The 13,734-nt window shown below is 39.3% G+C and overlaps 2 protein-coding genes across 3 annotated transcripts; both read left to right on the top strand.

Annotated features, from left to right (window-relative positions):
• Nucleotides 1-2,783: 2,783 nt before the first annotated feature.
• LOC122652499 (aquaporin PIP2-1-like) lies at nucleotides 2,784-13,336 on the top strand. Of its 2 annotated transcripts, none has more exons than XM_043846259.1 (3): nucleotides 2,784-3,067; nucleotides 12,672-12,967; nucleotides 13,058-13,336. In XM_043846259.1, exons 1-3 carry the CDS (start codon nucleotides 3,028-3,030, stop codon nucleotides 13,334-13,336), a joined length of 615 nt encoding a protein of 204 aa, XP_043702194.1. In that variant the 5' UTR covers nucleotides 2,784-3,027. The 2 variants fall into 2 exon arrangements, with proteins under 2 accessions (XP_043702194.1, XP_043702193.1); XM_043846258.1 differs by lacking the exon at nucleotides 2,784-3,067 and adding an exon at nucleotides 12,239-12,573.
• On the top strand, nucleotides 3,238-3,839 carry LOC122652502 (aquaporin PIP2-1-like). The gene is made up of 2 exons (XM_043846263.1): nucleotides 3,238-3,471; nucleotides 3,561-3,839. The coding sequence occupies exons 1-2, from the start codon at nucleotides 3,253-3,255 to the stop codon at nucleotides 3,837-3,839; spliced, it is 498 nt and encodes a 165-aa protein (XP_043702198.1). The 5' UTR covers nucleotides 3,238-3,252.
• Nucleotides 13,337-13,734: the final 398 nt, after the last annotated feature.

Here is a 13,734-nt window from a genome sequence, read left to right on the forward strand (position 1 = left end):
TAACTTTTAACTACATTTTGGGATACCAAATCTCTAGAGAGCTTCCCCAAGATCGGAAAAAGGTAATAAACCATAAATACCTATAATGACAAAACTAACCTCCAATACTATAAGCTAATCGGGAAAGGTCCAAAGAGGAGGGTTGGTGGAATGCGAAGCAAGACGTGGGCCCCACAACGACGGTGCATCAACGGAATCCATTCAGGCGATGTGGGGCCCATTGAACAAAAGCTCCTTGAAGCATGCCGAGTGCCTGGGGATCAGGAGCCGTCTATTCAGCTATGTGTCTGCATCTCCTTGGATAGAGGTATTAGGTTTATTACTGGAGTTAATTTAGTATTTGTTTCTTTCGCTCTTCAAGACTTCCGATTCAAAACAAAAGGCGAAAATTGTTCCACGTGTCATCGATATAAGTTCCGAGTCGCTGACATATGCTTTTTCTTTCCGAAGACTTTTGACCAAACGTCTCGAAAATATTTTGAATTTAAGATCTAACGGTGATGATGATCTAAGGGCTACTAAGGTGTATTGCACGAAGCGGAGAGAAATTCTTTAATCCTTGACTCCCCTTGTAGAAGCATTTCTTGGGAAAGGGTCGACAATGGGAAAGTGAGGGAAGTCCGGAGGAAACATGGCAGGGCAGCAGGCAGTATAGAGATTAGATGGACCAGGATCCTCTGCAGTATCGGTGGAGCGGCAGTGCACATCCGACGGTACAGCAGAGGCCACATGGCACACATGGCCCACATGGTCTCTGCTTTGCCGTTCGATGTGCACCGCCGCCCCGCCATGTATTGCACAGGATTTTAATTCGATATTAGAGAGTAATATAGAATTGGGGAACCATTCTATGCATGGAGCGCAGGGGCCACGTGTGCATCAGACAATGAGAACACATGTGCTGGTACATTGGGGATGGAAATTCTACCATTTATAGGGGTGGGGCGGTCATTACCATCCCCAATGTGTCTGGATATGATCACTGTGTTGCATCCCATGCAGGAAACTTTTCTCCTAAGTGAGGTTTTTAGATGTCTAAAATAAGTTGCTCAATATTTTGTTTTAAATACTTTTATGTAGTTTTGGACGTAATTGAAAATGTCCATTTATTCAAATAAAGCATAAGCCTTCCCACATTATTTTATTTATTTATATTTCATAGTTAATAGAAAGAATCAAGATATAATTGACTAATCAATGATAATGATTAATTACTTATCATATGGTAGATGGCAGACCTTGGCACAACGATAAGGTTGTTTCATTGCGATTTAATAATCGCAGGTATAAATTGGAAAATAGCTTTTCCATAAAGCGAAGGTAATACTGTATACATTACAATCCTCCCCAGATTCAGTAATGGTGGGAGCCTTGGGCACTGATCGAGTATGCTCTTTTACTTTGTCATACATTAGTATATAAAGAAATCCTTATGAGTAAGGACTATGCAAATATTATATTGGTACAGTTTATACTTAATTAAAATACGTTTATATTTTAAATTCATTTCCATCATGTGATATTTTGTTGATTTTACTAATAAAAATTTGAATTAGAGTTTAATCAAAATCTAACCGTTGAGATGTATATAACTTTCTCTATCATATGAACTAACCCATTTCTTTACCAATAATTAAATAAAAAACTAACGCATTTAATTCCACTAAATAGTGAAGCATTATATCATATAAAGGAGAAAAAAAAAACACGTATTAACATGAAAGAAGATAATTATCTGCCTCTATTATGGAAGCCGAGGTTCAGGGATGGACTTCTCTTGGCTCGAAGTGTCCACCTCTACCTCTCTTTTAGTCTCACATATTTTGGATCTCACAAGTAGTTTTTTTTTGTTCATTTTAGTTTTCTGTATTTTCCTAGATCTCTTAATAAGGAAGCTCCTACCTTAGCAAAAGGGGTTTCTCTGTTACATCTCTCCTCTTTTGTTGTAAGTCCTGCCCTCTTATCCAGTAGGAACTTATCTAATTTGTTTCAATAAATTTGGCTGAAAAGCCTTCCTTAAAGCGAAAAAAAAAAATCATGAAAGAAGAATTGTTGATCTCTACGTACGGGGCAATTTGGATCCTTTACTGTCGAGCTGCCCGACAGGACTGTGCTATCTAGACATGGTGCTACGTGCAATGTCCATCTTACCCTTGCCCAAATGCCTTACCTGAGTGAGGGTAAGATGGTCATTGCGCATAGCACAGTATTTGGACAGCACAGTCCTGTCGGACAGCTCGGCAGTAGAGGATCTGGATCCCGTACGGGGAGCTATACTGTAAACCCCTTTAATCTCTCCATATTAGACAATTAAGTGTAATCAAAGAAAAGGGTGGAAAAGTAAATTCTTAAATGGAGTTAAAAATTTGATTTCCGGAAATGTCCCTATGTTTTTGTCCATAACACTAAAGAGGAAATCTCTCTTCCCAACGGTCATAAACCAAATTATACTACCAAATATTATATAAGCGGTCTAATACTTACATTATTTCAACAAAGAGGAGACAAAGAGATTTGGGGGGGGGGGGACCAATAAAGTTAAATTAATAAACACAATTTGTCTTCTTCTAAAGGTGAAATTTCCATAAATAGGGCCCCATCCCTTCGCTCTCTAATTACTAGCATCACCCTCAAGCAACACAATTTGTCTTCTTCTTCTTCTTGCCCTGAAACCACGAGCAGCACTCCGGCTTCTTGTGAACTTCTTGATCAGTTCTAAAGCTCTCCCCCATTTGGTGAAGGAAGAAGGAAACTAAGGGTATGGCGAAGGAAGTGCAGGTAGCACAACCAGGCGCGCTTATAGCGAGGGACTACAAAGACCCACCACCAGAGCCGTTGTTCAACGTTGATGAACTCACCAAGTGGTCTTTCTACAGAGCCCTTATCGCTGAGTTCGTAGCATCCGTTCTTTTCCTTTATATCGGAACGTTGACGATAATTGGTTACAAGGACCAGTCAGATCCAACTAAGACCTCTGATCCTTGCAGTGGTGTTGGTCTCCTTGGTATCGCTTGGGCTTTTGGTGGCATGATCTTTGTACTCGTTTACTGTACCGCCGGTATTTCTGGTTGGTATTTTCTCTATAAATACGAGAGAAATTTTATCCAAAGTCCATAACAAGTAGTATTAGAATTAAAATTTATTCTTATTTTTTCCATTTACGTGTCAAGAACAGGTGGGCATATAAATCCAGCAGTAACGTTTGGGCTGTTTCTAGCAAGGAAAGTGTCGTTGATCAGAGCATTACTGTACATGGTAGCACAATGTCTGGGTTGTATCTGCGGTGTCGGGTTGGCAAAGGGATTCCAGAAGGCCTACTTCGACAGGTACGGTGCTGGCGCCAACTCAGTTGCGTCAGGCTACACCAAGGGAACAGCTTTGGGCGCTGAGATCATCGGCACCTTTGTCCTTGTCTACACCGTTTTCTCTGCCACCGATCCCAAGAGGAGCGCCAGAGACTCTCATGTCCCCGTAAGTATGCAAAACCCATAATAACCAAAACCTTCTCATTCTTCTTCTTCTTTGATGATGATTATAAGTTTTGGTTTTTGTATTGGAAGGTGTTGGCACCACTCCCAATTGGGTTCGCGGTGTTTATGGTTCACTTGGCTACCATCCCAATCGATGGCACCGGCATCAATCCAGCAAGAAGCTTCGGAGCTGCTGTAATCTACAACAACGATAAGGTGTGGGATGAGCATTGGATCTTCTGGGTCGGACCTTTCGTTGGGGCAGGCATCGCCGCCTTCTACCACCAATTCATTCTTAGAGCCGGTGCCGTTAAAGCTCTGGGTTCCTTTAGAAGCATGGGTTCTTTCAGAAGCAACCCACACAACTAAATTTTTCCGGGGACATTGGTCTTCGTGGTTCCTTCATTGTTATGGGGGTGGTATTTAAGGTTTTTTCAAGAAAGATTTAAAATAATGGGTCAACTAGTAGAGATAATAATTTATCTTTTCATTTTGCAATCGTGTTAAGAGTTCTATCCTTCGTATCCAGGAAAGCAGTTTTCTTACTTTTTGTTTTTCCAATTTTCATCAAGAGTCCCATGCAAGTACTTTTGGGCTTGGTAAGACCAAGAACTCCAACAATTTTTGCCAAAAACACGACAAAGCCTAGTTGGGATACTTAAGCTGAAGGCATTGAGAACTTTTGACAATTAACTAATTGCCTATATGCACCAAAAAAATGACATTAAGTTTCTCAGCTCCTCATAGAGTTGCGGTAAGCTTGTAGGAATATCAAGCAGCAATCATCCCCAAAGAACAAATGAGTAATTTTTTTTTTTTTTATTTGTATAAAAGATATGAAAATGAATATAATATAGACTGTGTGGATATTAATTTACAATCGAAATGAGGACTTCATAGACATCCGTAGACGGTGTATTGCTTGGATTTTAGGTGCCACCTTGGCAGCTACAGCTAACATTACCTCGATAGTCGGTTTCGGTTGGTTATCAAAGAGATTTCTTGTCTTCAAAATGGGAGAATGTTCTCTGTGCCGCAGCACAGGCTGTGTTCAGACACATGGGCCTGCCACTCAAGGGATAAGATGATCATTGCACCCACCCCATATGCCTGGACCTGGCCTACGCTGCAGCACAGAGAACAGCGCCCCATTCAAAATTGTCACTATTTTTTAGAACAGCGCCCCATTCAAAATTGTCACTATTTTTTTGGTATTAAGTTTTCCTTGTCCGATTTGTCTTAACATACCATTGGTGATGTGACACTGTGATCGGATTCGGTTCATCATTAATTCCCACCTTTATTGGATGAGGTTGAACCCTTACCTAAACCAATTAGGGTTAGATACCATGGTTGAAGACATTTTCTTGTCACACTGGGTGAAAAGAAATTGGGTCCATTTCTTTGTTTGAAGCTTCGTTGAACTTTAAGACAAAATGTAGTTGAGTAATTTGTGTACACAAATAGTTTGACATGTATTTTCTTTCAAAACCTTCCTCTCGCTTGAATGAGATAGTCCATTTGAATCTTCCCCGAGATTCTTAGGATACGTTTGGTAAATGACTGAACAGCGTTTAGAATTGTTTTTCCGTTTTTAAGAAACAAAAAAATGTGAATTTGTGTTTGACTTGACGGTTCGTTTTTTTGTTCTTTAAGAACGAATCGGAGGAATCTATCCATCAACGAACGTTCTTTATAGACCGTCTCGTCTCCAAGACGATCTGTAAAGAACAAGAACGACAATTACCTCACGATATCGTGAAAACCCGTGGTTTCGAGAAAAGAAGCCAACAACCTCCTTGGGGAAGAGAAGGGAATAGAAGGGGCAGAAAGAGAAGGTACCTGCAATTACGGCCAAGAAGGTAACCATGATCTCATCTCTCTCTCTCGTTCTCTATCCCTCGCTGTCTCTCTCTCTCGCTTCCTCTCTCTGTCTCTCTCCCTCTCACTCTCTCTCTCTCTCTCAATCTCTCCGTCTGGCTCTCTCTGTCTCGCTCTCTCCCTCTCACTCTCTCTGTCTTGCTCTCTCTCTCTCTCTCTTTCTCTCTCTCTCTCTTTCTCTCTCTTTCTCAATCTCTCTGTCTGCCTCTCTCTGTCTCGCTCTCTCCCTCTCACTCTCCTCTGTCTCGCTCGCTCTCTCTCTCTGCTAGGAATTTTTTTGGTATGATTTGGGAATGTTGTATGATCTGTAATTTTAGGGATTTTTTTGGTATGATTTGAGATTATGGAATATGAATTTTGAAGAAGCTGTGTGCTTGTCTGTTGGAATTTTTCAAAATATTGATGTGGACTTTTAGTCCCACATCGGCTATGAAAGGAAAGCTCATTGGGTTTATATGTGTTAGTAGTAAGTAGTTATTATTATCACATGTAATGCTAGAAGAGATTGTACGATGCACTTGCGAGCGAGGACGGTACCCGTCCGAGCGCGTATGCGTGCGCGTGCGTGAGGGGCAATGTGGCGCTTTGATGGCGCACTTTGCACTTCGCACGTGCGCATCGTCGCAGTATGTCGCCTTAATCTTTTCGGGATCGACGGTGTCTGATCGAAGGGTGCTTAAGATCGATCCGACCGTTGGATCGGTGGCTGATCAAAGAGGGAGTGCAACCCTTGGTTTAACATTGACCCCAAGAGTTGCATCCCACACGAACAGCCAAGGGAGCCCAGCCCAATAGTCATGACCTGTCAGGTCAAGTCATATGAGCCAATGGGTGTGACCCATCCGAACAGGCCTTGTGGGCCTATAAATGGGCCACGAATTCTCTCATCCAGATGATAAAAATATCTCGATAGCTTCACAGTGTTACTGTCCCGCAACCGAAGAATGATCGCTGATTTATCTTGGGAGGGGGTTTGCCGCAACCCTTTGCAGAGGATTAGGAGGGTGCAAATACTGTCTTAAGGACAGAACGATTTCGTTCGACTCAGGCCTTCTTTCTGTCCTCTCCTTTTTGTTCAGATTTCTAACATTGTCTACCATGTGAATTCAGGAGGAGATCGCACCGAAGCTTCGTTGATTATTATGAGAATCAAACATTATCTCCTATTGCACAGTTACAGTGATTCTTAACCAACCACTTTACTGTCCACACGTATTTCTTCTTAGACGTATTCCCATCTTCCTTCCTTCCGTCTTTTCTCTCTTCTCAGTCTTTCTCTGCTTCTTTATTTCTTCACATCTTCAAAGTTTTTTTTTTGTTCCCTCTTTCCATTCTTTTGGGTTTTCTCAGCCTTCTTTAAATCTTTTGAGACTCAACCAGTTTCATAGCTTAAAGAGTTGTCAAAACCCACTTCTCTGTCTGTTCTGCTTTACTCGAAGCCTCTTTTTTCCCCTTTCTGCCGAGTTTCTCGGGAACCTCTGTGTGTGTGTTTGAAAGATTATTGAAAATAGTCTATCTGGGTAGCTCCAAGAACTCTTCTACAGATTTTAAGTGTTGAGAAATAGAAGAAAAAATTATCAGAAAAAAAAAGAAGACTAGAAGGAAGAGGATGAAAATCCAATGTGATGTGTGTGAGAAGGCACCGACAACTTTGATATGTTGTGCTAATGAGGCAGCTCTGTGTGCGAAGTGTGACATTGAAGTTCATGAAGCAAACAAGCTTGCAAGCAAACATCAGAGGCTTCTTCTTCAGTGCCTCTCCAACAAGCTCCCTAAATGTGATATCTGCCAAGTAAATATTGCTTTACCTCCATATTTTTTATTTTCTCTAATTTTCCTCACCATTTTTGTTGTTTCCATGTATTGTTTGATTTGGTTCATTTGATATTTTTTTCTCCCTTTTTTTGATTAACTTGCTTTGGGTATTGAAGTAAATATTCTGAAGATGGTGTTAGGCAACTAGGAACTACTTTCTAATCGTTTGAAGTGTAATTTATACCACTTTTATTCACTAAATGATAGAGATCAGAATGCTTCAAGGTACTCTGTATCAGAGCTGTAAGGTAGAAAATGACAACTTTAGTAGTTCATTAGCTTCGGATCTATAGAGTTTCTGATCGATGGAGATGTTGGTTGTATTTACATTATTCTGTTAGTAGTTTATGATGTAATTGGTATTAAAAAAAAAAAAAAAAAGGAAGGGGGAAAAAGAGAGAGAGAGAGAGAGAGACAGAGAGGGAAGAATGAATCAGGATTAGATATCAGAACTATATATGGTAAAAGGAATAACAAATAATGAGCCAATGAAGCACAGTTTGCTATGTTATTCTCTTTGTGGGAGTAGGGATGGGTTTCATCTAAGCACTTTGTGTATTGAAATATTAAAAATGTTTTTAAGGATTGATGGTCACATATCACATGAATAAATGAAAAGAATTGATTTCGGATCTGCAGTTGTGCATGCTTATTTTTTCTCTTTATGGTTTATATGGATGGCCTCATTAATGTGAAATATTAAAAATGTTATCATTCAGCACTCTGAGATTAATCATTGACTTATATGGTATTTCTAAAAAAGCTGATGATGCTTTGAAGGTCTTCCATGGTGTTGAACTTGTTTGTAGTGCAGTGTCAAAATTGAATCTAATGCTTTTGTATTAGTCACTTCTGTGGACATTGGTCCAGTGTAGGAGAGGTTTGGATGCTATTGACATACTTGAAGAGATGATATTATCAGGGATTCTACCTGATATCCAGACATATTGTGGGTTGATGCAACAATTTGCTCTTGAAGGAGATTTGAGAATGGTACAGAGGCTGTTTGGAGATAAATGGTGTTCTTCCAGTTGCATTACGAGGTCATGCATGGACTATGAGCTCTACTGATCTGACAGAAGTTTATAATATTTATTCCAGTTGTTTTATGATGCGTGGTGTTTAAGAGTTATTACAATGACAAGTCAAGTGAAGCACTTAAAAGTGGTAAGTTTCCATTTCAATACAAATTGCTGTTGATACTATTCGGTGGCCATTCTTGCCCTGTTTCCTTTTTGCCTTATTCTTCTGCCGTGTGTATGTGCATATGCACACAAATTTGTTGGATCAGGAATGAGTCTGGAGATGTTTGTGCCAGTGTATGGGACTGTAAATTATGATCTCTCTAGTTTAATTTTTCTTCTTGTTTTGATTAGGTTCAGTTCCATTTGGGTGCAGATATACTGGCCTTGAAAGGCGCTCTTGATTTGATTCGAGATAAATTACATCAGGTTGACAGTTATTGAGTTCATGAGTGAACAGTATTGGCATTGGTGACTTACTTTTAACACAGGAAATTAAAATTTTTTTTTGGTAAAACACAGTAAATTAATTAAGAATACTTTATCCTATGTCCCCTAATCAATGAGTACTTGATGGGTCTTTAGCTCAAATTGGTAGAGTCAGTTATGACACTAATCCACACAAGAACCCAATTTTAATGGCATTTTATATTTACTTTGGTTATGTTAATGACATATTTTAATTTTATGCTAAGGTTGGTAAGAGAGAAAAGGGTTTTACAAGTATTTTTTGGTGTAATTTAGAAGGAAATGGTAGTATTGTAATTAACATCAAATAGGGAAGAACAGGTTTTACCAAATACCATTTTCGTTTTGAACGGCGTTCTTGAGACCGTTACCAAACAGTCATTTTTGATCTCAGAACGCCGTTCTAGACCAAGAACGTCAAATAACGTTTCTAGTCAAGAACGGGAGTTCTTTGTTCAGACATTTATCAAACGTAGCCTCTAATTAAACAACCTCTTGGAGGCTTGGGAATGATAGGATGCCAACCTATCTCTAGCAATCTTGTTGGGATCGATCTTATTACCTCTAACATTCTTCGTTTATTGTCAGATTTATTCAACCATGGTATTCTCCTGTATGGAGTATACCATGCACTGTCATTATCCCTAAAACTCAACACAACAACATGACTTTGGAAGAATTTAGACCTATTAATTTATGTATTGCAACTTACAAAATTATTGTCAAAATTCTAGCCAATAGATTAAAGGAAAAATCTTATAACCAAAATTCGTGAAAAAGTTGTAACATTAATTTTTTGATCTTTTCGTATAACAATTTTTTTCTTCAATGAGGGTAAACTCTAGTCATTTCAAGTGTGTTCTTGGCCGAAAAACATGCAAAATAATGACTTAATGCTTAAGCTCCGTTTGGTTGCAAGGGGAATTAAAGGTAAGGGAAGTGAAATTTTCATACTTGAAAAAGAAATTTTTGCAATCATTACCCCATGTGACAATATCACTAACTTCAAATCATTCCATATTTGGTTATTAAATTCCACTTTACTTTGCATCCATTTATCGTTGGTTTAAAATGTAAAATAAATATTACATGTAAAATGTATCGTTACTAAATATGGTAAGAAATATAAGTAGTTTATACAATCACATGGGATAATGATTACAAAAGTTTCTTTTTGAAAATTTTCCCTTCCCATCCCTTTCATTCCCCTTGCAACCAAACGGAGTCTTAGTAGTTTTCAAATAATTTTGAAAACTTTTTATTTACCCCAGACTTAAAGAAGTTTTGGAGAATAGTACAAAGGGCAATAAAAAAAAAGTTAGTATTTCTCAATTTACTAATTTGGTTATAATAAGATGCTTTCTAGACTAAACTCAACCCTCTTCTTACCAAGGAGCCTTTGTCAAAGGCCGACAAATCTGTGACAACATCATTTTTGTACATGAAGTCTTGCATTACGTTAAATTGACCCGAAAAAGGGAAATGAGTTTTATTAATTTTTTCCGACTTTACAACTGAAAATGCCTTTGGATTATGATAGAGTTGAATGGGGTGTCTAGACTTCAGACCAAAGAAGGCTTTTCACAAGCTACAAGAAAACCCTGTACAATGTAGACTAATTAATATGTCATCTTGGCTGTTGAATTCATTGGGAATCCTTTGGATGTTCCACATATCAAACTTTTATCGCTTACCAAAACTATATAATGCTAAGCGTTATTTTTGCATGGTTAAAAATTTAGGTTGTGTTTGGTATGTATTCTTGGAATGTATTCTAAGTCGGTTCCGCATTTTTGATGATAAAAATAATTGTTTTACATTCACTGCTCCAAGTCTTAATGTAACCGACGTTGGTTATAACAAAATTTTGAAGATACGATTAAAAAAAATAAAAACATACCTTATTGTAACCGACATTGGTTATAGCAATTTTTTCTTAACATAAATATGTTGATGTTGATTATAGATCGAGTAGAGCCTACTCGAGGAAGGTCGTGGGGTTTCTTGGAGAGACTCTCAAGCATGGGTTTCCTACCCATTACGTGCACTACTCAAAGTCATTCCTTTGATCATAGTTAGAATGTTATGACCAAAACCACCTTTATTTTGCTGGGTTGGACCCTCTAGCTCCCGCTATAGCTGGAGGAGAGTCAAATCCATTTGGCTATAGTAGTTATAATTATTAAAAGGGTTGGTGTTCTATGCAAGAGAGCATGACTCTTGCGCACAGGGGACAATGAGAGCATGTGCGTTGGCATCATGGGAGACGGGATTTTCACCTTTCATGAAGGTTGGACGGTCATTTCACCCCTTCCCTTTGTGTCTGGGCATGGGCGATACACTCCCCCATTGAGAATTTTTATTCTTAATAAAAAAATGTAAATATTTCGTCAACCCATATATAAATTTGATTTGCATGACCCATGCAAGCCAAATAAGGAAATATAAGAAAATTCATAAAAAAAAGGAAAGAAATATAAGTAAAAAAAGAGACAAATAGAAATAATAAACTGAAGTTGTTAGAGAATGCAGACAGTTTATCGAAATTCCATTAAATTGTTATCAATCATGAGGAAGATGATATTATTGAAAAGTAAATTCTGAAATGGAGTTGACACACTGATTTCGGGAAATGTCCCTAACATTGAGGAGGAAATCTCTTTATCCAAATGTTATTGACTATCATATCATATAAAGGGTGGAAAAAGACTGTTCAACTATTTGTTGCCGTTTTGTATTCTGTTTTTTTTGGGTGCAATTGTCAAGGGTCAATTGGTCATCAGGCCCCACAAGGAGGCAAAAGAAGATCTATAAGGGATCAATATGGTTCCCACATGGATTCCACTTCTTCGAAAGCATGTAAATGTGGATTTGGTGCCACTAAGGAAACTTGAACCATCGATCAAGCTTCTGACGCAGTTCTCCCAAGTGAGTAGCGAACCATCTATTGCCGTTGATATTAATAAAAAGTAAAATTTTTGGAAATGGAGTAAATAAATCGATTTCCAAAAGTGTCCCTATGTTTTGGTCCACAAGATTGAGGCGGAAAGGATCTGACTCCGCTACTTTCGCCTGCCCTGTACTGTTGTGCACCTTATACATAGCAAGGTGGTAAAGATCGCCTTACCTCCACTCGGGCAGGATAAGACGATCTTTTTATCGCCCTACTGGGTTTATTTGGCGCACACAGTACCGAGCAGGCAGAAGTAGAGGAGTTAAATACCGGAGGAAATCTCTTTATCCAATTCCAGCCACTTAATACCGTCACCTCAACTTATAAACAAAAAGACACCTTTCCAACGGTCAAACAACAAATTATACCACAGAATATAATAATTAGTAGTCTAATACCTAAATTATAAAGGGAAGACAAGGAGATGGGGCCCAATTAACTTAAATTAATAAAAAAAAAATTCTAAGCTAAAATTTGGATCATAAATAGGGCTTCGTCTCCTCGCTCTCTCATCACTCGCATCAACCTCAGCAAGCAACACAGAAGCAAAGCCTGTGTTGCCTTCTTCTTCTTCTTCTTCTTCTTCCCCTGAAAACACGAGCAGCACTCCGGCTTCTTGTGAACTTCTTGATCAGCTCTAAAGCTCTCCAATTTGGTATGGCGAAGGAAGTGGAGGTAGCACAGCCAGGCGCGCTTATAGCGAGGGACTACAAAGACCCACCTCCAGAGCCGTTGTTCAACGTCGATGAACTCACTAAATGGTCTTTCTACAGAGCCCTCATCGCTGAGTTCGTCGCATCCGTTCTTTTCCTTTATATCGGAACTTTAACCATAATAGGGTATAAGAACCAGTCAGACCCGACTAATACCTCTGATCCTTGCAATGGTGTTGGTCTCCTTGGTGTCGCTTGGGCTTTCGGTGGCATGATCTTTGTCCTCGTTTATTGCATTGCCGGTATTTCTGGTTAGTATTCTCTCTTAATTTCTTTTGATGTGAAAAATGAAAAAATCTATCAAAGTCCATAACAAGTGGGATCAGAATTAAAATTTATTTTTCAACAGGTGGACACATAAACCCAGCGGTGACGTTTGGGATGTTCCTAGCAAGGAAAATGTCGTTGATCAGAGCATTGTCGTACATGGTAGCACAGTGTCTGGGTTGCATCTGCGGTGTAGGGTTGGCAAAGGGATTCCAGACGGCCTACTTCGACAGGTATGGTGGTGGGGCCAACTTAGTTGCACCAGGATACACCAAGGGAACTGCTTTGGGGGCTGAGATCATCGGCACCTTCGTCCTTGTCTACACCATTTTCGCTGCCACCGATCCCAAGAGGAGCGCCAGAGACTCTCATGTCCCCGTACGTATCATAAACCCATAACCAAAAGCAGCTTCTTATTCTTCTTCTTCGTTGGTGTTTAATTATAATTATTGGTTTTTGTATTGGAAGGTGTTGGCGCCACTCCCCATTGGGTTCGCGGTGTTTGTGATTAGCTTGGCCACCATCCCAATCGATGGCACAGGCATCAATCCAGCTAGGAGCTTCGGAGCTGCTGTAATCTACAACAACGATAAGGTGTGGGATGAGCATTGGATCTTCTGGGTCGGACCTTTCGTTGGGGCAGGCATCGCCGCCTTCTACCACCAATTCATTCTTAGAGCCGGTGCGGTTAAAGCTCTGGGTTCCTTCAGAAGCATGGGTTCTTTCAGAAGCAACCCACACAACTGAATTTTTCCCTCTTCTTCTTCTTCTTCTCGGGGACATTGTTGGTCTTCATGGTTCTTTCATTGTAATGGGGTGGTATTTATTTAAGGTTTTTTCAAGGGAGATTTGTAATAATCGGTTAACCTGTTGAGATAATAATCTATCTTTACATTTTGCAATCTTGTTAAAAGTTCTATCTTTAATATCCAGGAAAGCAGTTTTCTTATTTTTCTCATTTTCCATAAAGAGTCCCAAGTACTTTTGGGCTTGGTAAGACCACAAACTCCAATAATTGTTGCCAAAAACACGACAAAGCCTAGCCCGGTTACTTAGGCTGAAGGCATTGAGGACTTTCGACAATTAACAACTTGCTTGTATGCACCACAATATATTGACATTAGTTTTTTCTCAGCTCCCAAGAG

The sequence above is a fragment of the Telopea speciosissima genome, chromosome 2 (genome assembly GCF_018873765.1).
Source record: "Telopea speciosissima isolate NSW1024214 ecotype Mountain lineage chromosome 2, Tspe_v1, whole genome shotgun sequence".
NCBI lineage: Eukaryota > Viridiplantae > Streptophyta > Magnoliopsida > Proteales > Proteaceae > Telopea > Telopea speciosissima.